Source organism: Wyeomyia smithii, chromosome 3 (genome assembly GCF_029784165.1).
Source record: "Wyeomyia smithii strain HCP4-BCI-WySm-NY-G18 chromosome 3, ASM2978416v1, whole genome shotgun sequence".
NCBI lineage: Eukaryota > Metazoa > Arthropoda > Insecta > Diptera > Culicidae > Wyeomyia > Wyeomyia smithii.
In genome coordinates this window covers 196,437,360-196,458,174 of record NC_073696.1, presented here as the reverse complement: position 1 = coordinate 196,458,174, position 20,815 = coordinate 196,437,360, and the positions used below count along the sequence as shown (strand labels likewise).

General features: G+C 38.9%; 8 protein-coding genes and 1 pseudogene across 8 annotated transcripts; 5 read left to right on the top strand and 4 right to left on the bottom strand.

Moving 5' to 3' along the window:
• The first annotated feature begins 4,951 nt into the window (after positions 1-4,951).
• Positions 4,952-9,557, top strand: LOC129726819 (histone H3). The gene is made up of 2 exons (XM_055683942.1): positions 4,952-4,963; positions 9,135-9,557. Exon 2 carries the CDS (start codon positions 9,147-9,149, stop codon positions 9,555-9,557), a length of 411 nt encoding a protein of 136 aa, XP_055539917.1. The 5' UTR covers positions 4,952-4,963; positions 9,135-9,146.
• LOC129726820 (histone H2A) lies at positions 6,364-6,750 on the bottom strand. Its single transcript, XM_055683943.1, has one exon. The coding sequence runs from the start codon at positions 6,736-6,738 to the stop codon at positions 6,364-6,366; it is 375 nt and encodes a 124-aa protein (XP_055539918.1). The 5' UTR covers positions 6,739-6,750.
• Positions 6,991-7,401, top strand: LOC129726817 (histone H2B). The gene has a single exon (XM_055683939.1). It carries the CDS (start codon positions 6,991-6,993, stop codon positions 7,363-7,365), a length of 375 nt encoding a protein of 124 aa, XP_055539914.1. The 3' UTR covers positions 7,366-7,401.
• LOC129726809 (uncharacterized) lies at positions 8,420-20,781 on the bottom strand (annotated as a pseudogene).
• Positions 12,307-12,963, top strand: LOC129726813 (histone H1B-like). The gene has a single exon (XM_055683936.1). It carries the CDS (start codon positions 12,307-12,309, stop codon positions 12,961-12,963), a length of 657 nt encoding a protein of 218 aa, XP_055539911.1.
• Positions 14,648-14,996, top strand: LOC129726818 (histone H4). The gene has a single exon (XM_055683940.1). The coding sequence runs from the start codon at positions 14,666-14,668 to the stop codon at positions 14,975-14,977; it is 312 nt and encodes a 103-aa protein (XP_055539915.1). The 5' UTR covers positions 14,648-14,665; the 3' UTR covers positions 14,978-14,996.
• Positions 16,059-16,449, bottom strand: LOC129726816 (histone H2B). The gene has a single exon (XM_055683938.1). It carries the CDS (start codon positions 16,431-16,433, stop codon positions 16,059-16,061), a length of 375 nt encoding a protein of 124 aa, XP_055539913.1. The 5' UTR covers positions 16,434-16,449.
• On the top strand, positions 16,686-19,521 carry LOC129726811 (histone H2A-like). The gene is made up of 2 exons (XM_055683934.1): positions 16,686-17,046; positions 18,994-19,521. The coding sequence occupies exons 1-2, from the start codon at positions 16,686-16,688 to the stop codon at positions 19,362-19,364; spliced, it is 732 nt and encodes a 243-aa protein (XP_055539909.1). The 3' UTR covers positions 19,365-19,521.
• On the bottom strand, positions 18,027-18,753 carry LOC129726814 (histone H2A). Its single transcript, XM_055683937.1, has one exon. It carries the CDS (start codon positions 18,735-18,737, stop codon positions 18,363-18,365), a length of 375 nt encoding a protein of 124 aa, XP_055539912.1. The 5' UTR covers positions 18,738-18,753; the 3' UTR covers positions 18,027-18,362.
• Positions 20,782-20,815: the final 34 nt, after the last annotated feature.

Below are 20,815 nucleotides of genomic sequence, written 5' to 3'. Positions count from 1 at the left end.
CCAACTTTACTCGGGTACACTGGTATTAACAGAACATTAACTAGAGCAAAGTCAATCAGAAAGAAACGACGCTTTTATAGATTAGTCAGCTGTACCGTTGCCACAAAAATAAAAGTAACATAAGCTCATCCAGATAAGCCTAATAATAAAACAGATGCTTTTGAGCATTAATGATAAAACAGACGTCTTTTTTATTTTATTACCCAGGGTATGACTATAGCTATTACCTTGTTAATTTGATAGAATGATAGAACAATAATTTAAACCGCTAGTAATCATTAACACCAAAATCAACTTTTATAAATTCTTTATTTTGCCAATAATTTACAGCCCCTGTACGATATCTGTAATAATTTTAAATCAGATAAAATTACACGAGAAACCTTGATAGCATATGATTCCCAGAAATAGAACAATATAATTTCGCTTTCTACAACGAATAGTTATGGCACTAGCCAAGTTCAACGCACATCAAGAAAAAAGCAAAAAAAAAGCGAAACACCGTCTAATTTCGTTAATATCACGAATTTGTCCAAAATAATTCTAAGAATTCCCTTTTACCAGCGCAAACAACTACACTAACCTCTAATAATCCCTTTCACATTAACAACATCTGAAGATATGAGCCACACATTCTCATATCGAAGAAACTTGCAGGAAACAGCTGCAATTTAATTATCCCCTACTACGGACCTTCATCCCTACCAACTTGCTATTCCCAGCATCCGGCGGTAATTTCACCGCGGTTGCCGTTACCGAAAGCATTACCATACAGATCTCAGCTGGCAGTACGAATCGGCTACACAATTTGATCAAAGCAATCTCCAAGCAGTGTTTCTGAGCTCGCATGGGATAAACCGGCAGATTGAAGCAACTGGAAACGCTTCTACCCACGTGGTCGTCATCGTGGTTGACTCAGCGGAAGCACTCGTCGTGAAAGCTAAGATCAGGGTTGGACTGCTTGGTTGAAGTTAATCCTGCCGTCTGACTTCGATCCACCCATTTCAGCCGCTGCAGCAGCGGATATGAAAAGATACTGCCGCGCGCGAGGACGACGAAGCAGACGACAATGATGACGTTGATTGATTCTGCTGAGGCAAGAGAAGCAAAATAAATGTGCTTCAATCATATCTTGACGTGCTCTCCATCGCTCACGGATGACTGTCTCAGCAGTATCGGTAAGCAGCTCTATTCGTCTTGGGCGTTTTATTAAATTCCATTTTTACAGACAACTCTCAAACTGACTCAATAGTCCAATAGTTTCCTTTTAATTTATTCTTGGGATATTGTACACAATAAGTACAGTACAGGGATATTACATTGTTCTTATAATATGTTTTCGAAAACCAGTAAGTGAGCCAAGAAAAAGGGACCTACAATTAGGGAATTGTAATGAGCCCAAAAATCATCCCACAGCGAATTGTAAGGACACGATTTGAATGAACGATAATGAGTGCACACATTATCTAGACAGACAAAGGCCCGCCGGAAATCATAAAGAGGCCAACAATTTATAGTAAACCACCACGAGCACGTGGTTGACAACCTTTAGAATGCCTCACAGCACTAAGGAAGCAATCAAAATGCTCCATGCCGTGTCATGTGACTCGAGGGGTAGTCGAACGGGGAGAGAAACCGAGTGTGTGTTTAAACCTAACTCAATTCACATTGCAGTGTGACATACCAGCGTTAGGGTTTTATTTCCAGTGGTAATTAAATAATATTTAATTTTCAACCAACTTCTTAATAATTCAAAAATGCTTTTTTCTGTTTATCAATAGTAACTACAATACCTTTCCAAAAAAATATAAAAACAGTCGAGGTGTGCTTGCCAGGATAATGCTCCGAGCTTCCGTCGATGATTCGACTGCCTGTTCAGTGTTCACTAGCAGAGGGTGGAGGCCAGAGCGAAAATGCTTCTGCCCGCTCGTCTGACAGCCATGAGCGGCTGTGGTTGAGAAAAAAAAGGTCACGTGCTTCTCCTGTTGCGTTTAGACGCTTAGCAACCAGGTAGACACACGTGGTGTTCATTGTTCACTAGTGAATTAGGCCAGGAGAACTGACAGCATCTGAATCGCTCGTGTTCGTGAGACAGCCGTGAGTTCTCCTCAATAAGAATCGCATCCGGAGAGTTACGGAAGCAGTTTGTTTGTTTCCCTGTTGTTTAACAGTTGTGTATGTATACCGGCTTTACTGCTCAATACACTTTGAGCATGGAAAACGCAGTTTCAGAGTTTTATTATAGAAAATTAAGATATATGAAAGCCATAAAAGATGCATCAAGTTATACGAAAAATCAAATGAAATTGTTAAACTGATATTCAGATCACAATTCTGAATCGATCCTCTAAAATCCATCAGATCAAACTTAAAATCTACTTATTCGATCAAAGGCCACAGGACATGGTATGGCTATAATAATCCGCTCAGTTCCTGCCTAAGAGGATTCAACGACGTCTGTGATTTTTTTGATTTCAACATAACCAATAATAGTTTTAAAATAGAATTAAAAATGTAGCGTAAGAAAACCAGTCTGTACGATATTATCGAAGATGAAGGACAAATATACGAATATACAAAATAATATCCACAGAAAACAGAACAGGAAATAGTGAGACTGAAATTGAAATAATCATAAAAACTACCTGGCACGGGAAACTTCGTCCCGCGTATATTTTTCTCCTTATTCAATTAATTTAAAACATTAAAGACATGGGCATTCTTCATTGATTTCACATACCTTACGATTCATTTATAGTCTACGAATGCAAGAAGAATCTGATATTGGACGTTCAAACTCAAAAAGCAAATCGCTGGAAATGATTAGTTTTATCGGAAAGAGGGCATCCTCGCCTTGAATTTTGCTTAACCCTCTTGTGCCCAAATTAATTTTTAGACGGACTTCGAAATAATCACTATTAAGCATTATGAACATTTTTTAAGTCCTTATTGAAGCTTTTTAGAAGTTCAACTGAAGACCGTCTAAAGGCGGCACTGGGCACTAGAGGGTTAAAGTATCGTTGCGTTGCTTTTGGATGCTTTATATCCAATCTAGTCCCATTCTATAATTTTGGTTGGTTCAAGTTTCTAAGCATGGTCTGTTGAATGGTTGGTTACTTCTTCGTGATTATTCTTACAATCTACTGATCTATCATACGATATGTTGATTTTCACGAATTTCTTTTGAAAGATATAATTCAAATCATTGGCATCTTTGTTTCTCACCACCAAGATTGTAAATGCACCTAATCATGATTCACATGATCTGAAAGCTATTCGGAAACACATTCGTGATGAGTTTCTCTTTCGTTGATATTAATCTCAGAAATACTGCGGGAGTGAAATCAATCAAACGAAAACCTCAACTGATTATTCTCCATTGCCTCGCTAACAATTGTTTCGAAAAAAAAAATTCTCGGAAACGTTTATAAGTTTACATGAGGGTGGCAATTAAAATAGAATTTTCGAATTTCGCTGAAATAGTGCTCAAAAGTTTTGTCTTCTCGAATGAAGCCTTCATGCAAAGCTCAACCGGATTTTGGGAAAGCCCCAGAAAGTCGAATTTTTAGAAAAAAAATCTTTTTCGAGATAACACCAACCCTCGACATTTCATGCATTTCTTACAGAATGTCGATACCGACAATTTCATGAACCAGCTGTGCTTTTTCCATCGTTATTTTTCGTGAAACTTTGACCGCTCAGAGGCATTTTCTCCCAAAGTCTGATTGAGCTGAGATTTTGCATGGGTGCTCTTTGCGAGAAGACGAAACTTTTGAGCACTAATTTAAGCGATATTCGAAGGTAAATTTTTTTTCATAGGGGAACTGATCCATTTTTTATCTCATTAAACCAATATTCACGAAGAATGCACGGATTAAAAGCAAATTTTTACGAAATCATTGAACAAATAAGCAAAATTCGCTTACATGTTCTTATGGAATCGTTCAGCATTGTACATTTAGCAAACTTAGCTAGATTTATCCTGAATTTTATAAAACAAACCCTTTTTCACAACGCTTCCATATCCATCTCAAAACTTGAATCACTACTCAGTTATTCATCTCACGACGCCCTCATGTTCAACACACACGTAATCATGAATGAATCACATTATCATGAATGAACGTAGACGCAGTCCGTCGTAGTATGTTACCTCCCTAGTAACAATATTGGTTTTATGAAAGTTTTTTAGCGGTTAATACAGCCAAAAAAACGCTATAAAACTTTCATGAAACCAGTTTTGTTACTTGGGCTAGATATCCGCTCTAGTTGTTTACGTGCAAAATTGGTAACCTAGGTAACCACTACAGTGCTGTAGATTTATGTCAATTGTGTCGGAATAATTCAACATTTTCAGTATGATTTTTTCGTATTAACAGAAACTGATTTGGCAACTTTTGATTTTCTTCAACGCAGTAAAACAGCTGAAAATACATACAGTTGAAATTTAAGAATTGTAGAGATTCATCTCATATATTTCTGCTAATTCAAGCTTGTTTCTGGAAATTTGAGGTGAACATTTCAAAGATTTAAGTATTCTTAGTGTAGTGAGTGATTTTGTTTAGTGGTTGAAATAAAAAGTGGTCCGCTAGTAATGAAAAAAAAAACTTTGGTTGGCTGCTGAACGAGTCCCGTTGTAGCCTAATAGAGCAAGGCTTGGATTTTGTTTTCTGAGGTAGGTGAATGAATTAAATAAGTTTTCGAGTGCAGATGCCCGACTATAATATAAAATTTAGAGCTTTTGAGTGAGTTTTTGAGGATTCTACTTTCAGAGAAATCTAAAGTGAACTAAGAAGAATCCATTCCATGGATTAGCAGATTGGTTTAGTTAGAAAATATGCGTTATTTCCTGTTTTCAGTTGTGTTTTCATGTTGTATGATGAATGAATATGTGGGCTGAGATGAATAACGAAGCAGTTCCTCTACAACAAACAATTCAAACAAATTTTTTCTTTCAAACTTTTAACACTTTTTTTTCTGATTTCTTTATGATCGGACAGTTTTAAATGTATACGTAATCTTTTGCAGTGTATTTTTTGAAAGTTAAATTAACTATCTACAAGTTTGCCCAAGGCGTCACACCGATCAAACAAACCGTTCTGGCTCTAAAAATATTTGAAATTATCAATGCCTCTCCCAACATAACATTTTTCAATAGCTTGAGTCGTGTTTCAAAAAACTAAACCAGTGGCACATAATGGCATCTTTTGCCCAATGAAACGTTCATGCAAAGTTCCAGCCAAAACAAAAATTGTCGATTAAGTTGGTTGCCCGTTTTTTGTGGAACTGCACTATTCTAAAATCCAAATTTGGTGCCATTTGCTTGATGACTTCTAGAATTATGTAGAAATTTGTTTTTCATTTGTATTGGAGCTCTCCTTTTCAAAAAAGTGAGCGGTGTCCATCGAACTTTTTCCTGCTTTAAAAAAACTTTGGTTCCATTCGCTTGATTGACAACCAAAACTTTTCACAACCCTGGCATAACTCGAAAATCATAGTTTCGAGAAAAACGCGTTTGGAAATTTGCGTCGAAGATTTATTTTTCGATTTTCAAGTAAACTTTGAAGTTTAAGATTTCCAATCCTCATTTACCACTTTTAGGTCTATTGTGCACATATTATGAGCGCGTTATACAAGTTAAAACCTTTGTTTTACTAATTGTGTACAGAAATTTCTATTCATGCAAAAAAGGCACTTCTACTCATAACTCCAGATTTTTTGGTGATTTTGAAACGGGGTCCCGTAGGATGAAACTTAACAATATTTTGTATCGTTTACCATCAAAAACTCAGAAATGCAAAATTTCGAGTTGTGCCAGTGTTGCACGAAAGCGAAAGCATGTAAACATCTTGTCAAAATACCTCCTGATAGAGAAAAGATTAAGTAACACCGATAAACACAAGCTAACGCAGAAGCAAGAAGCCGGCGATCAATTACTCTGCGGCCTCTTGACGCATTCCTAACGAAACTGGGGTCTCAAAAATTCACAGAATAACCTTTTTAGGGCAACTATTTTGAGCTTTCGGACAAAATTTTTTTCGTTTTTGTCAACCAGTTATAACGATAAATCAAAATAAAAAATTGGAATTCACAAACTATTTCCATGGTAGACAGATTTTCTTGTCGCATTCTCACCATCAATATCGCATGGAATCATAAACAAATTGATTGTAACTAACAAAAATTAACTAGAATATAGCTCTCAGTAACGAACCAGAATATTTACCAATTCCGTGTGCTGAGAAATATAAGTTAAAATTCAATAAAAATTGAATGATATAAAAAAATTGTTTTCAACTCATCGTGGACAAATTTGTTCGTCCTTAAAAGGACGGTTTTTGATTTCAGAAATGGGATAATTGTTTAGGCCTTCTTCTCGGTCTTCTTGGGCAACAGAACGGCTTGAATGTTCGGCAGGACACCTCCCTGGGCGATGGTGACACCGGACAGAAGTTTGTTCAACTCCTCATCGTTACGGATGGCCAATTGAAGATGACGGGGAATGATTCTGGTCTTCTTGTTGTCACGGGCTGCGTTTCCTGCCAATTCCAACACTTCAGCAGCCAGATATTCCATCACAGCTGCCAGATATACGGGAGCACCAGCACCGACACGTTCGGCATAGTTTCCCTTCCGCAGCAGACGGTGAATACGGCCTACCGGGAACTGGAGACCAGCACGAGACGAACGAGACTTTGCCTTCCCCTTAACTTTGCCTCCTTTACCGCGTCCAGACATGTTGTGGTAGAGTTTTAGTTTACGTTGTTTGAGAGAGCGTTAAACTGATGCCAAATGCAGGGATCAACTTTCTTTATATACCGCAGCAGATGGCAGTTGCTGATCGGAGGGTTGGACCTCGCAGGTAACGGAATGGTAGAATTCAAAAAAGGGGACGCGCTTCTGATCTGTTTTGTGTGAATATAAAAAGGCGACTCACTGTGGCAAACAACATCACTTTCTATCAGTAAACGAAGGCAAACAGTTAGAGAAATGCCACCAAAAACCAGTGGAAAGGCCGCCAAGAAATCTGGCAAGGCCCAGAAAAACATCACGAAGGGCGACAAGAAAAAGAAGAAGCCACGTCGTAAGGAGAGCTACGCCATTTACATCTACAAGGTCCTGAAGCAAGTCCACCCAGACACCGGAATCTCTTCCAAGGCCATGAGCATCATGAACAGCTTTGTTAACGATATTTTCGAGCGCATTGCTGCTGAAGCTTCCCGTTTGGCTCACTACAACAAGCGTTCTACGATTACTTCTCGCGAGGTTCAGACCTCTGTCCGTCTGTTGTTGCCAGGAGAATTGGCCAAACACGCCGTCTCTGAGGGCACCAAGGCTGTCACCAAGTACACCAGCTCCAAGTAAATGTTTCGGATGCCATGCATTGATTATCGTACACCAATCGGCCCTTTTAAGGGCCAACAAATGATACTCGAAGAAGAATTTGAATTTCTTATTTTATTTTATCATTGTTATTATGATGACAAAAGCGAGAAAATATGTTGCCGCAAAGCTTGTTAACCATTCCTGTAAAAATGTGTCAAAAGGCCGCAGAGTAATTGCTCGCCGGGTTCGTCGCTTTTGCGTTGGCTGACGGGAAAACTCATTTATGTCTCTGAAAAAGTTATCTTTGCTAGGGACACAAAAATCATAAGAATGCTTTTAAAAGTCATAATCTTTCATTTTTTTTAGTTTGTGTTCTAGGGCGAAACCTGTGTTTACAAGAACTTGTATCATGATCGAATTCTATTTTAGATCCTTTTGAAATGAAGTATTTTAAGGTAAACAATTGAATTGTCTAAAACTATTCTGACCTTTCAAAATAAAAACACTCAAGAAAAAAAGTTTTTATAACAAAAACTATTCTGTTAATTTACCTATGTGAAATTCATCATTATATCAAACAGAAGGAAAAGTGAAGCGGTGAAGTCTCAGAAGTAACGTGTTCTGGTCATGACACAAAACAGGCCTTCGTATTCCACCAATAATTCCAACTTAAAAGTAAATATGTATTTCGTACAAGAAGTGTTCCTGCATAAAGTTTAGAAAAATATACCGAATTTTCGAGCATTTAATTCCATTAATACTACTTGAAAACAAGACATGATAGCAATCGTAAGGGCTAATTGTGCTCGAAAATAGATAATTTTTTAAAACTTTTTTTTTAATTAAAAAAATCTCAGTGAAACTTTTTGGGCATCATCAACAGAAGTTGTTTGATAATACCGGTAAATATTAGAAGTAACTTTTCATTGAGTGGTGGAGCAATCTGGAATATGAAAAAATTGTTCCGATTATGCTATGTTCCGATCGTGATACAACACCGTAGTTTAAAAATGAGAAAAACAACTAACTTTCATTTATTCATTTGGTGGCCCTTACAAGGGCCGTTTATGGGAATATCTTTAGTCGAGTCAATTTAACCTCCGAAACCGTACAGAGTGCGTCCCTGGCGTTTCAGTGCATAGACGACATCCATAGCGGTGACGGTCTTACGTTTGGCGTGTTCGGTATAAGTGACAGCATCACGGATCACGTTTTCCAGGAAAACCTTCAGCACACCTCGGGTTTCCTCGTAGATCAAACCGGAGATACGTTTCACTCCTCCACGGCGCGCCAGACGACGGATGGCGGGTTTAGTGATACCCTGGATGTTATCACGAAGAACCTTGCGATGACGCTTAGCGCCTCCTTTACCGAGTCCTTTTCCTCCTTTGCCGCGACCAGTCATTTTTAGCTAGAGTTAGTTTGTTCTTCAATTAATGTTTAAAACTGAGATGCCAGCACAAAGTTTGGTTGAGCTTTTATATGTTTTCGAATCAACAATTTCAACTACCTGTTATATTTTTGTTTCTTTGTATTGTAACGTACATACAGGCAGCATAATCCCATTTTCCCATAATGCTACAGCCCACAGTAGTTCTTGTTCTTTGTGTATGTTTTATGCTGTACATACAGGCAAACTATCTCTAGTTCCCCTACATCACAATAGTATGTAGAAGAATGGCAGATGTTTGTGTTTGAAAATCGGCGTGCAAAAGCCGTTACTGTTAGGACTATAAAAAGGATCAGTTGCCTGCGTTGGCATCATCAGTTTGAATTTATCCGCTTTGCAAAGCTATCCGAAGTTGTAAAACTTACTCGCCATGGCCCGTACCAAGCAGACCGCTCGTAAATCCACCGGAGGAAAGGCTCCCCGTAAACAACTGGCCACAAAGGCAGCCCGTAAAAGTGCCCCGGCTACCGGAGGAGTGAAGAAGCCTCATCGTTATCGTCCAGGAACGGTCGCTCTGCGTGAAATCCGTCGTTACCAAAAATCGACTGAACTTCTGATCCGCAAACTTCCGTTCCAGCGTTTGGTTCGTGAAATTGCTCAGGATTTTAAGACCGATTTGCGTTTCCAGAGCTCTGCCGTTATGGCTCTGCAGGAAGCTAGCGAAGCTTATCTGGTTGGTCTCTTTGAAGATACCAATCTGTGCGCCATCCACGCCAAGCGTGTGACCATCATGCCAAAGGACATCCAATTGGCTCGTCGCATTCGTGGTGAACGTGCTTAAGGCATTCGTGGTGAACGGCTTTCGTTTGATCTCATCTTACATAACAAACGGCCCTTCTCAGGGCCACAAACAATTTGAATGAAGATTCGAATTTCTGTAGCTTGTATTCACTGTATTACTCATTTGTGGGTCTATATCGTAAGTTTAAATCAAGATTGGCACAACTCGAACTCGATAGTTTCGTGAGAAACGATTACCGAAGATAAGTATCATTTGTTTTTTATTTCCCCAAATTTTAAACATTCTCGTTTTCATTGTTTCGTGTGCGTAACGGGTGATTTGGAATTTCTTTGAGGCTCTTTAACTTCACAAGAATGAAAGAAGTGTCTTATTTCTATTGATCAACAGAAACTTTGAGCCAAGAAAGTTGATGTTTCGGATTGAAAGAACCGACTGTGAAAATTGCTTATATTGCAATAACGCCATTGAGACATCTGCATAGAAGAACTCTTGAGACCTAAATTTACAAATTTTATTTAACTTTGAAATTATTCACAAAATATTCAATCTTTGACAAACATTCGCTAATACTCACAATTTTCCGCTAGGCCGGCCGTTTTTGGGAAATTCGTGTTTTTTAATAATTTGCCTTATATACTTGTGACCTACACATTGAATGTTTGTGGTCGCTACCAGAAATTTCTTAAATAAATTCACCAGATAAAAATGAAATTGGTTTTTTAACAGTTTTCTGATGTATTAGAGATCGTTTTTCATTAAAAGAAATTTTAAATTTTCACTACGTAACTTGAAAGCTGACTTGCATGCAAGTCCTTGCGCATTTAACCCGGGTTATGCAAACTTTTGAAGTCGGGCGCAAAAATATAGTACTACCGATCGATCTGAAAAGTTACCCGGTTGTTATAGGACCCATAAGGAACACGAAAACTGCATGGGAGCTAGAATTTATTTTTTGCCCCACCCTAATGTTTACCTACACTCACATTATTGTTATATTATTTTAACTAGTACTAGTTACGAGTAATAAATTTCAAGAATGTATCATTTCCAAGCAAATCAAAACTCCATGCAAAGATTACACAAAGTTTTTCCAAAAAATACTGCACCTACTTCTGATGGACATTGCAAAAAAAAACCTACATAATGTTATAATCCACCACTCGTCCGTTATGCTGTTGAATATTTTGAGAAAATACCATAGAGTCTGTTGATGAGGAGCTATATTCAAACAATTACATTATGAAAATCAGATTTGAAATTATCTCAAGTCGGAAGCTGATCAATTCGTCCGTTTCGTACATACTGGCACAACTCAAAAATCATAGTTTCGAACGAAAAGCGCTCGAAAATTCAAAAATTTCTATTCACACATATTATGAGCACGTTGTAAAAGTTAAAACCTTATTATTACTAACTTTATGAAGAAATTTTTATCTCCCAGCTGGTCTCGAGGTACGATGCTGGCCTAAGAAGCCAGTCGTCGTATGTTCGAGTCCCGGCTCGGGAGAGACTGTTAGTGTCAGTAGGATCGTAGCGCTAGCCCCGCAATTGTCCTGTACACTTAACAGTCGGCTGCGAAGTCTGTGTATAGTAAAACAGAAGGTCGAGTTCCGATACGGAATGTAGCACCAAGGCTTTGCTTTTTATGAAGAAATTTTGATTTGTGCTGCAAAGACATTTCTACTCATAACTCAAAATTTCTTAGTTTGAGTTTTTGAAGGCAAACGATGCCAAAGACTTCAAACTTTCCTCCCACGAAAGCCCGTTCCAAAATTAACAAAAAATCCAGAGCTATGAGTAGAAGTGCCCGATTGAATTTGTGATTGAAGTGATTGAAAAATATACTATAGTTAATTAGAAATTTTCGGAAAATATAGACCATCAGGTAAGAGTAAAAATGAAGTTTTAACTTGTACAACGTGCTCATAATAATATAATGTGCAAAATATACCCAAGAATGTTGAATAAGGATTAAAATTCTTAAACTTTTCTTGAAAATTGAAAAATACGATAATTTTCAAACGCGTTTCGAGTTGTTATAATTTATAATATAGTTGTATAGTTATATGGTTATAATTTTCGAGTTGTGCCAGTGTTGCACGAAACCGACGATATTAGCATGGAATTAGTACGCAATATTTTAATCAGCAATTGCATTAGCAACATCAATAGAACAGATTATAACCAATTTAAAAAATTTTAAATAAATTTAAAATTTATTCAATCCAGTTTCGCATCGGAACTAAAATAAGTTTTCTTATGAACCCCGTATAGCGAGGCATACAATGTCATGTTAACGATTCTGAATTCGAATGCGTATAGCTTTAGCATTACATTCTGGGAGTGGGGTATTCACTCACTCAGGCCACAAATATATTTGTTCATCGAATAACAATTCCTCAACTTGCAAATAAATTGCTAAAACACAAAAACTTAACTATTTTTAACAACACTCCAATTACTGTTTCGATATCAGTAACTTACAAGCAAATTTTCATGACGACCAGTACTAAACATGCATTTTTCTACTCAGTTATGAAAAGTTTATGAATGCTTGAAGACTAATAGCAGGTAAATATATTCTATTGCAGCATACTTTCTATCAATTAAGGTGTTTTAAATAGTAATACCTGAAAAGTGTGTTCTACGTATCCGTTGTCGTTTTTTTCCCATGTCAATACTTTCCCTAGCACGGACGACAGAAATGTATACCTAATGAACTGATGGTAAATGATTCATAATTCGTCTTCATCACACTTTCGTAAGATTTCGTAAACTTCAAAGCATAATGGCTGATACTGCAACTGCTGCTGCTGCTGCTCCGGTCGCTGCCTCTCCGGCAAAGGCGCCAAAGAAGACCAAGGCATCCAAGGGAGACGCCAAGAAACCAAAGAAGCCAGCAACTCACCCTCCAGTGAACGACATGGTTTTGGCCGCCATCAAGACCCTCAAGGAACGTAACGGATCCTCGCTGCAGGCCATCAAGAAGTACATGGCTGCTAACTACAAATGCGATGTTGCCAAGTTGGCTCCGTTCTTGAAGAAGGCGCTGAAATCGGGTGTCGAGAAGGGTACGCTGGTCCAGACTAAGGGATCTGGTGCGTCCGGTTCTTTCAAAGTTAAAGCCGATGCAAAGAAACCAGCTGGAGAGAAGAAGACCAAGAAACCCAAGAAGGAAACCAAAGCCAAGAAACCCGCTGGCGAGAAGAAGGTTGCCATGAAACCAAAAGCCACCGCTGCCAAGAAAACCGGTGAGAAGAAGGCCAAGGCAGCTCCTGCTAAAGCGGCCAAGAAGGCTGCTGGAGTGAAAAAAGCTGCTGCTCCTAAACAGAAAGCCACAAAACCGTCGAAGGCAGCTGCCAAGAAACCGAAAACCCCGAAACCGAAGAAGGCTGCTGCTCCAGCTAAAAAGGCTGCCCCGAAAAAGGCCGCTGCCAAGAAGTAAACATCGGATAGAATTACCAGAATTCAAAACAATCAGTCCTTTTTAGGACTACCAGAAAAGTACTTGAAGAAGTTAGTTTGATTTTACTGCACTGCCCATAAAAGCATAACTGTCCCATATGTAAAAAAATGAGAGCGAGAAAATGCGATGTTCATGTTAGACTTTCATCCAGGATTTCAGGATAATAATTCATAACCTGCACAATTTAACTATAAACATACTTTGATTATGATTTAAATTAATTCCAAGGCACCAGCTACAAAGTAAAGTAAGTAATATTTTATTTTGGATCAATGAGTTGCACACGGACTCAAAAATACACCATTTGAAGACTATTGGTATAAGAAGTTTCCAAAAAAATGTCTAAAAATTCCAGTTTAAAATCAATTTTATCGTTAAGAATGAAGCCAATTCACTAGCATTTTTGTTTCTCACATGCATTCATAATCCTTACAAAATAATAATGATTTTTGGTTGCCGCCTTCAAAAAGAAAACGTTGGTAATGAAATAGACTCAATAAGGGACAGTTAAGTCCATATTTTGGTTTTTAGATTAATTAAGATGAAAATAAGCTACTTTGTGCTTAATTATAAATGATAAAAATCCATATCGCTCTAAGCAAACACTTTAACTGAAATACTATTTACTGCAGCTTTAGTTACATTACCCGAATGTTAGATCCAGTGTGTTATAACAATCAATATCTCTAAATTCATTTGAGATGAAATCAATATTTTGGCTCCAATAATAGAGAAAATATTTTTTTTCTTTTTCAGATATCGTCAGTTGAAATCAAGCATGTCTTCATTCAAATTGTTTGTGGCCCTGAGAAGGGCCGTTTGTTATGTAAAATGAGATCAAACGAAAGCCGATAATCGCCTTAAGCACGTTCACCACGAATGCGACGAGCCAATTGGATGTCCTTTGGCATGATGGTCACACGCTTGGCGTGGATGGCGCACAGATTGGTATCTTCAAAGAGACCAACCAGATAAGCTTCGCTAGCTTCCTGCAGAGCCATAACGGCAGAGCTCTGGAAACGCAAATCGGTCTTGAAATCCTGAGCAATTTCACGAACCAAACGCTGGAACGGAAGTTTGCGGATCAGAAGTTCAGTCGATTTTTGGTAACGACGGATTTCACGCAGAGCGACCGTTCCTGGACGATAACGATGAGGCTTCTTCACTCCTCCGGTAGCCGGGGCACTTTTACGGGCTGCCTTTGTGGCCAACTGTTTACGAGGAGCCTTTCCTCCAGTGGATTTACGAGCGGTCTGCTTGGTACGGGCCATGGCGAGTAAGTTTTACAACTTCGGACAGCTTTGCAAAGCGGATAAATTCAAACTGATGATGCCAACGCAGGCAACTGACCCTTTTTATAGTCCTAACAGTAACGGCTTTTACACGCCGATTACCAAACACAAACATCTGCCATTCTTCTACATACTATTGTGATGTAGGGGAACTAGAGATAGTTTGCCTGTATGCACAACATAAGACATACACAAAGAACAAGAACTATCCCGTGGCATAAGGGGGAAATAGGATTATGCTGCCTGCATGTAAGTTACAATACAGAGAAACCAAAATATAAGAGGCAGTTAAAATTGTTGATTCGAAAACATATAAAAGCAAACCCAAACTTTGTGCTGGCATCTCAGTTTGAAACATTCATTGAAGAACAAACTAACTCTAGCTAAAAATGACTGGTCGCGGCAAAGGAGGAAAAGGACTCGGAAAAGGTGGCGCTAAGCGTCATCGCAAGGTTCTTCGTGATAACATCCAGGGTATCACTAAACCCGCCATCCGTCGTCTGGCGCGCCGTGGAGGAGTGAAACGTATCTCCGGTTTGATCTACGAGGAAACCCGAGGTGTGCTGAAGGTTTTCCTGGAAAACGTAATCCGTGACGCTGTCACTTATACCGAACACGCCAAGCGAAAGACCGTCACCGCCATGGATGTCGTCTATGCGCTGAAACGCCAGGGACGCACTCTGTACGGTTTCGGAGGTTAAATTGATTCGACTAAAGATATTCCCATAAACGGCCCTTGTAAGGGCCACCAAATGAATAAATGAAAGTTAGTTGTTTTTCTCATTTTTAAACTAGGGTCTTGTATCACGATCGGAACAGAGCATAATCGGAACAGTTTTTTCATATTTGAGATTGCTCTACTATTCAATGAAAAGTTACTTCTAATATTTACCGGTATTATCAAAAAACTTCTGTTGATGATGTCCAAAAAGTTTCACTGAGATTTTTTTAATTAAAAAAAAAGTTTTAAAAAATTATCTATTTTCGAGCACAATTAGCCCTTACGATTGCTATCATGTCTTGTTTTCAAGTAGTATAAATGGAATTAAATGCTCAAAAATTCGGTATATTTTTCCGTAAAATGCTTTTATAATATCTAAACTTTATGCAGGAACACTTATTGTGCGAAATACATTTTTGCTTTTAAGTTGAAATTATTTGTGGAATACGAATTCCTGATCTGTATCATGACCAGAACACGTTACTTCTGAGACTTCACCGCTTCACTTTTCCTTCTGTTTGATATAATGATGAATTTCACATAGGTACAATTAATAGAATCGTTTTCGTTATAAAAACTTTTTTTCTTGAGTGTTTTTATATTGAAAAGTCAGAATAGTTTTAGACAATACAATTGTTTACCTTAAAATACTTCATTTCAAAAGGATCTAAAATAGAATTCGATCATGATGCAAGTTCTGGTAAACACAGATTTCTCCCTAGAACACAAACTAAAAAAATGAAAGATTATGACTTTGCTTTTGCTTTTATCATATGATTTTTTGTGTCCCTAGCAAAGATAACTATTTTAGAGACATAAATGAGTTTTCCCGTCAGCCAACGCAAAAGCGACGAACCCGGCGAGCAATTACTCTGCGGCCTTTTGACACAATTTTACAGGAATGGTTAACAAGCTTTGCGGCAACATGTTTTCTCGCTTTTGTCATCATAATAACAATGATAAAATAAAATAAGAAATTCAAATTCTTCTTCGAGTATCATTTGTTGGCCCTTAAAAGGGCCGATTGGTGTACGATAATCAATGCATGGCATCCGAAACATTTACTTTGAGCTAGTGTACTTGGTGACAGCCTTGGTGCCCTCCGAGACGGCGTGTTTGGCCAATTCTCCTGGCAACAACAGACGGACAGAGGTCTGAACCTCGCGAGAAGTAATCGTAGAACGCTTGTTGTAGTGAGCCAAACGGGAGGCTTCAGCAGCAATGCGCTCGAAAATATCGTTAACAAAGCTGTTCATGATGCTCATGGCCTTTGAAGAGATTCCGGTGTCTGGGTGGACTTGCTTCAGGACCTTGTAGATGTAAATGGCGTAGCTCTCCTTACGACGTGGCTTCTTCTTTTTCTTGTCGCCCTTCGTGATGTTTTTCTGGGCTTTGCCAGATTTCTTGGCGGCCTTTCCACTGGTTTTTGGTGGCATTTCTCAAACTGTTTACCTTCGTTTACTGATAGAAAGTGATGTTGTTTGCCACAGTGAGTCGCCTTTTTATACTCAGACAAAACAATTCAGAAGCGCGTCCCCTTTTTTGAATTCTACCATTCCGTTACCTGCGAGGTCCAACCCTCCGATGAGCAACTGCCATCTGCTGCGGTATATAAAGAAGGTTGATCCCTGCATTTGGCATCAGTTTAACGCTCTCTCAAACAACGTAAACTAAAACTCTACCACAACATGTCTGGACGCGGTAAAGGAGGCAAAGTTAAGGGGAAGGCAAAGTCTCGTTCGTCTCGTGCTGGTCTCCAGTTCCCGGTAGGCCGTATTCACCGTCTGCTGCGGAAGGGAAACTATGCCGAACGTGTCGGTGCTGGTGCTCCCGTATATCTGGCAGCTGTGATGGAATATCTGGCTGCTGAAGTGTTGGAATTGGCAGGAAACGCAGCCCGTGACAACAAGAAGACCAGAATCATTCCCCGTCATCTTCAATTGGCCATCCGTAACGATGAGGAGTTGAACAAACTTCTGTCCGGTGTCACCATCGCCCAGGGAGGTGTCCTGCCGAACATTCAAGCCGTTCTGTTGCCCAAGAAGACCGAGAAGAAGGCCTAAGCAATCATCCTATACCAACAACCAAAAACCGTCCTTTTAAGGACGACCAAAATTGTGCACGATGAGTTAAACCCAATTTTTCTACATCAGTTATTGACGAGGGACTACGCTTTTGTTTTCTATACTGGGGTACATTCTGTAAAATTGGTAACGATAATAACCACATTGGTAACGATAATAACCACATTTATGCATGATGCCGGTTTCATTTTAATTTTGCATTTTTGAATGAGTATTGGAAATTTTAATATTTAAAGTTTTCTTGAAAATTGATATATAAATTTTTGACGCTAATTTTAAAACGCGTTTTTCGCGTCACTATGATTTTAGAGTTGTAGGTACCAGTGTTTCGCGAATTCGATTTATCGTCAGTAGAAGTAAATATCGGACGGGAATCTAGCGTAGTTGGTAACATCTTCGCCAACCACGCTAAAGGCCTGGGTTCTAATACCAACACCGGCATAGGTGTCGATGGTTGTGGGGTGGCACGATCCACTCACAACCAATCAAACTGGTCTAGATTCAATCTTAGCCGACACCGCACAGTGGTTTAAAACGCGAAAAACGTGATCGTCAGCATTTTGAATATAAAAATGCCATTGAAACGCTAAAGTGTATTCGACAAAGTTTTTGTAGACCTTTAGAGGCATCTTTTGATGCAAATAAATTTTTGATTAATTCACCAAAAAGTGAGATAAAAAATTTATTTTTTTATTTACTTATCAAATCGAAACGAAGTCTTGAGCAAAGTTGTAGACAATTTTATGTAGAAAAACTTTGCTGCAGACATTTTGGTTCTACCTCTTGAAAATCGACCACATACAGGTAGTTCTATACACAGACATTCTTAAAGTTTCTAAAAACTGAAAAATACTGAATAACTTTTTCTCATGTGATTTTAGAGGCCAACTATATTCTAGATATTTTTTCATATTTAATAAATACATCATTCTGCCGAACATCCCTTGGACAAATTCTCGAGTTTTTTTATAGGGTTTAGGACATTTTAGATAGAAAAATTGCCCTTTTTTAAATTATTTCGCATCGTTTGCCATCAAAAACTTAAAAATGCAAAATTTTGAGCTGTGCCAGTGTTGCACGAAACCGACGATATCATCGTTTGAAACATGACGGTATATTTGCCACTTTTATTTCCAATTTTATAAAATGTAGCCCAGTATAGAAAACAAACCGTAGTCCCTCGTCAATAGCTGATGTAGAAAAAAATGTTTTTAACTCATCGTGCACAAACTTGGTCGTCCTTAAAAGGACGGTTTTTGATTGTTTGAATAATATGATTGTTTAAGCCTTCTTCTCGGTCTTCTTGGGCAACAGAACGGCTTGAATGTTCGGCAGGACACCTCCCTGGGCGATGGTGACACCGGACAGAAGTTTGTTCAACTCCTCATCGTTACGGATGGCCAATTGAAGATGACGGGGAATGATTCTGGTCTTCTTGTTGTCACGGGCTGCGTTTCCTGCCAATTCCAACACTTCAGCAGCCAGATATTCCATCACAGCTGCCAGATATACGGGAGCACCAGCACCGACACGTTCGGCATAGTTTCCCTTCCGCAGCAGACGGTGAATACGGCCTACCGGGAACTGGAGACCAGCACGAGACGAACGAGACTTTGCCTTCCCCTTAACTTTGCCTCCTTTACCGCGTCCAGACATGTTGTAGTATGGTTTAAGTTTATGTTGTTTGAGAGAGCGTTAAACTGATGCCAAATGCAGGGATCAACCTTCTTTATATACCGCAGCAGATGGCAGTTGCTGATCGGAGGGTTGGACCTCGCAGGTAACGGAATGGTAGAATTCAAAAAAGGGGACGCGCTTCTGATCTGTTTTGTCTGAGTATAAAAAGGCGACTCATTGTGGCAAACAACATCACTTTCTATCAGTAAACGAAGGTAAACAGTTTGAGAAATGCCACCAAAAACCAGTGGAAAGGCCGCCAAGAAATCTGGCAAAGCCCAGAAAAACATCACGAAGGGCGACAAGAAAAAGAAGAAGCCACGTCGTAAGGAAAGCTACGCCATTTACATCTACAAGGTCCTGAAGCAAGTCCACCCAGACACCGGAATCTCTTCAAAGGCCATGAGCATCATGAACAGCTTTGTTAACGATATTTTCGAGCGCATTGCTGCTGAAGCCTCCCGTTTGGCTCACTACAACAAGCGTTCTACGATTACTTCTCGCGAGGTTCAGACCTCTGTCCGTCTGTTGTTGCCAGGAGAATTGGCCAAACACGCCGTCTCGGAGGGCACCAAGGCTGTCACCAAGTACACTAGCTCAAAGTAAATGTTTCGGATGCCATGCATTGATTATCGTACACCAATCGGCCCTTTTAAGGGCCAACAAATGATACTCGAAGAAGAATTTGAATTTCTTATTTTATTTCATCATTGTTATTATGATGACAAAAGCGATAAAATATGTTGCCGCAAAGCTTGTTAACCATTCCTGTAAAATTGTGTCAAAAGGCCGCAGAGTAATTGCTCGCCGGGTTCGTCGCTTTTGCGTTGGCTGACGGGAAAACTCATTTATGTCTCTGAAAAAGTTATCTTTGCTAGTGACACAAAAATCATAAGAATGCTTTCAAAAGTCATAATCTTTCATTTTTTTTAGTTTGTGTTCTAGGGCGAAACCTGTGTTTACAAGAACTTGTATCATGATCGGATTTTATTTTAGATCCTTTTGAAATGAAGTATTTTAAGGTAAACAATTGAATTGTCTAAAACTATTCTGACCTTTCAAAATAAAAACACTCAAGAAAAAAAGTTTTTATAACAAAAACTATTCTGTTAATTGTACCTATGTGAAATTCATCATTATATAAACAGAAGGAAAAGTGGAGCGGTGAAGTCTCAGAAGTAACGTGTTCTGGTCATGATACAGATCAGGAATTCGTATTCCACCAATAATTTCAACTTAAAAGCAAAAATGTATTTCGCACAATAAGTGTTCCTGCATAAAGTTTAGATATTATAAAAGCATTTTACGGAAAAATATACCGAATTTTTGAGCATTTAATTCCATTAATACTACTTGAAAACAAGACGTGATAGCAATCGTAAGGGCTAATTGTGCTCGAAAATAGATAATTTTTTAAAACTTTTCTATTAGCTTTTTTTAATTAAAAAAAATCTCAGTGAAACTTTTTGGACATCATCAACAGAAGTTGTTTGATAATACCGGTAAATATTAGAAGTAACTTTTCATTGAGTGGTGGAGCAATCTCGAATATGAAAAAATTGTTCCGATTATGCTCTGTTCCGATCGTGATACAACGCCGTAGTTTAAAAATGGGAAAAACAACTAACTTTCATTTATTCATTTGGTGGCCCTTACAAGGGCCGTTTATGGGAATATCTTAAGTCGAATCAATTTAACCTCCGAAACCGTACAGAGTGCGTCCCTGGCGTTTCAGCGCATAGACGACATCCATGGCAGTGACGGTCTTTCGCTTGGCGTGTTCGGTGTAAGTGACAGCGTCACGGATTACGTTTTCCAGAAAAACCTTTAGCACACCTCGAGTTTCCTCGTAGATCAAACCGGAGATACGTTTCACTCCTCCACGGCGCGCCAGACGACGGATGGCGGGTTTAGTGATACCCTGGATGTTATCACGAAGAACCTTGCGATGACGCTTAGCGCCTCCTTTTCCGAGTCCTTTTCCTCCTTTGCCGCGACCAGTCATTTTTAGCTAGAGTTAGTTTGTTCTTCAATGAATGTTTCAAACTGAGATGCCA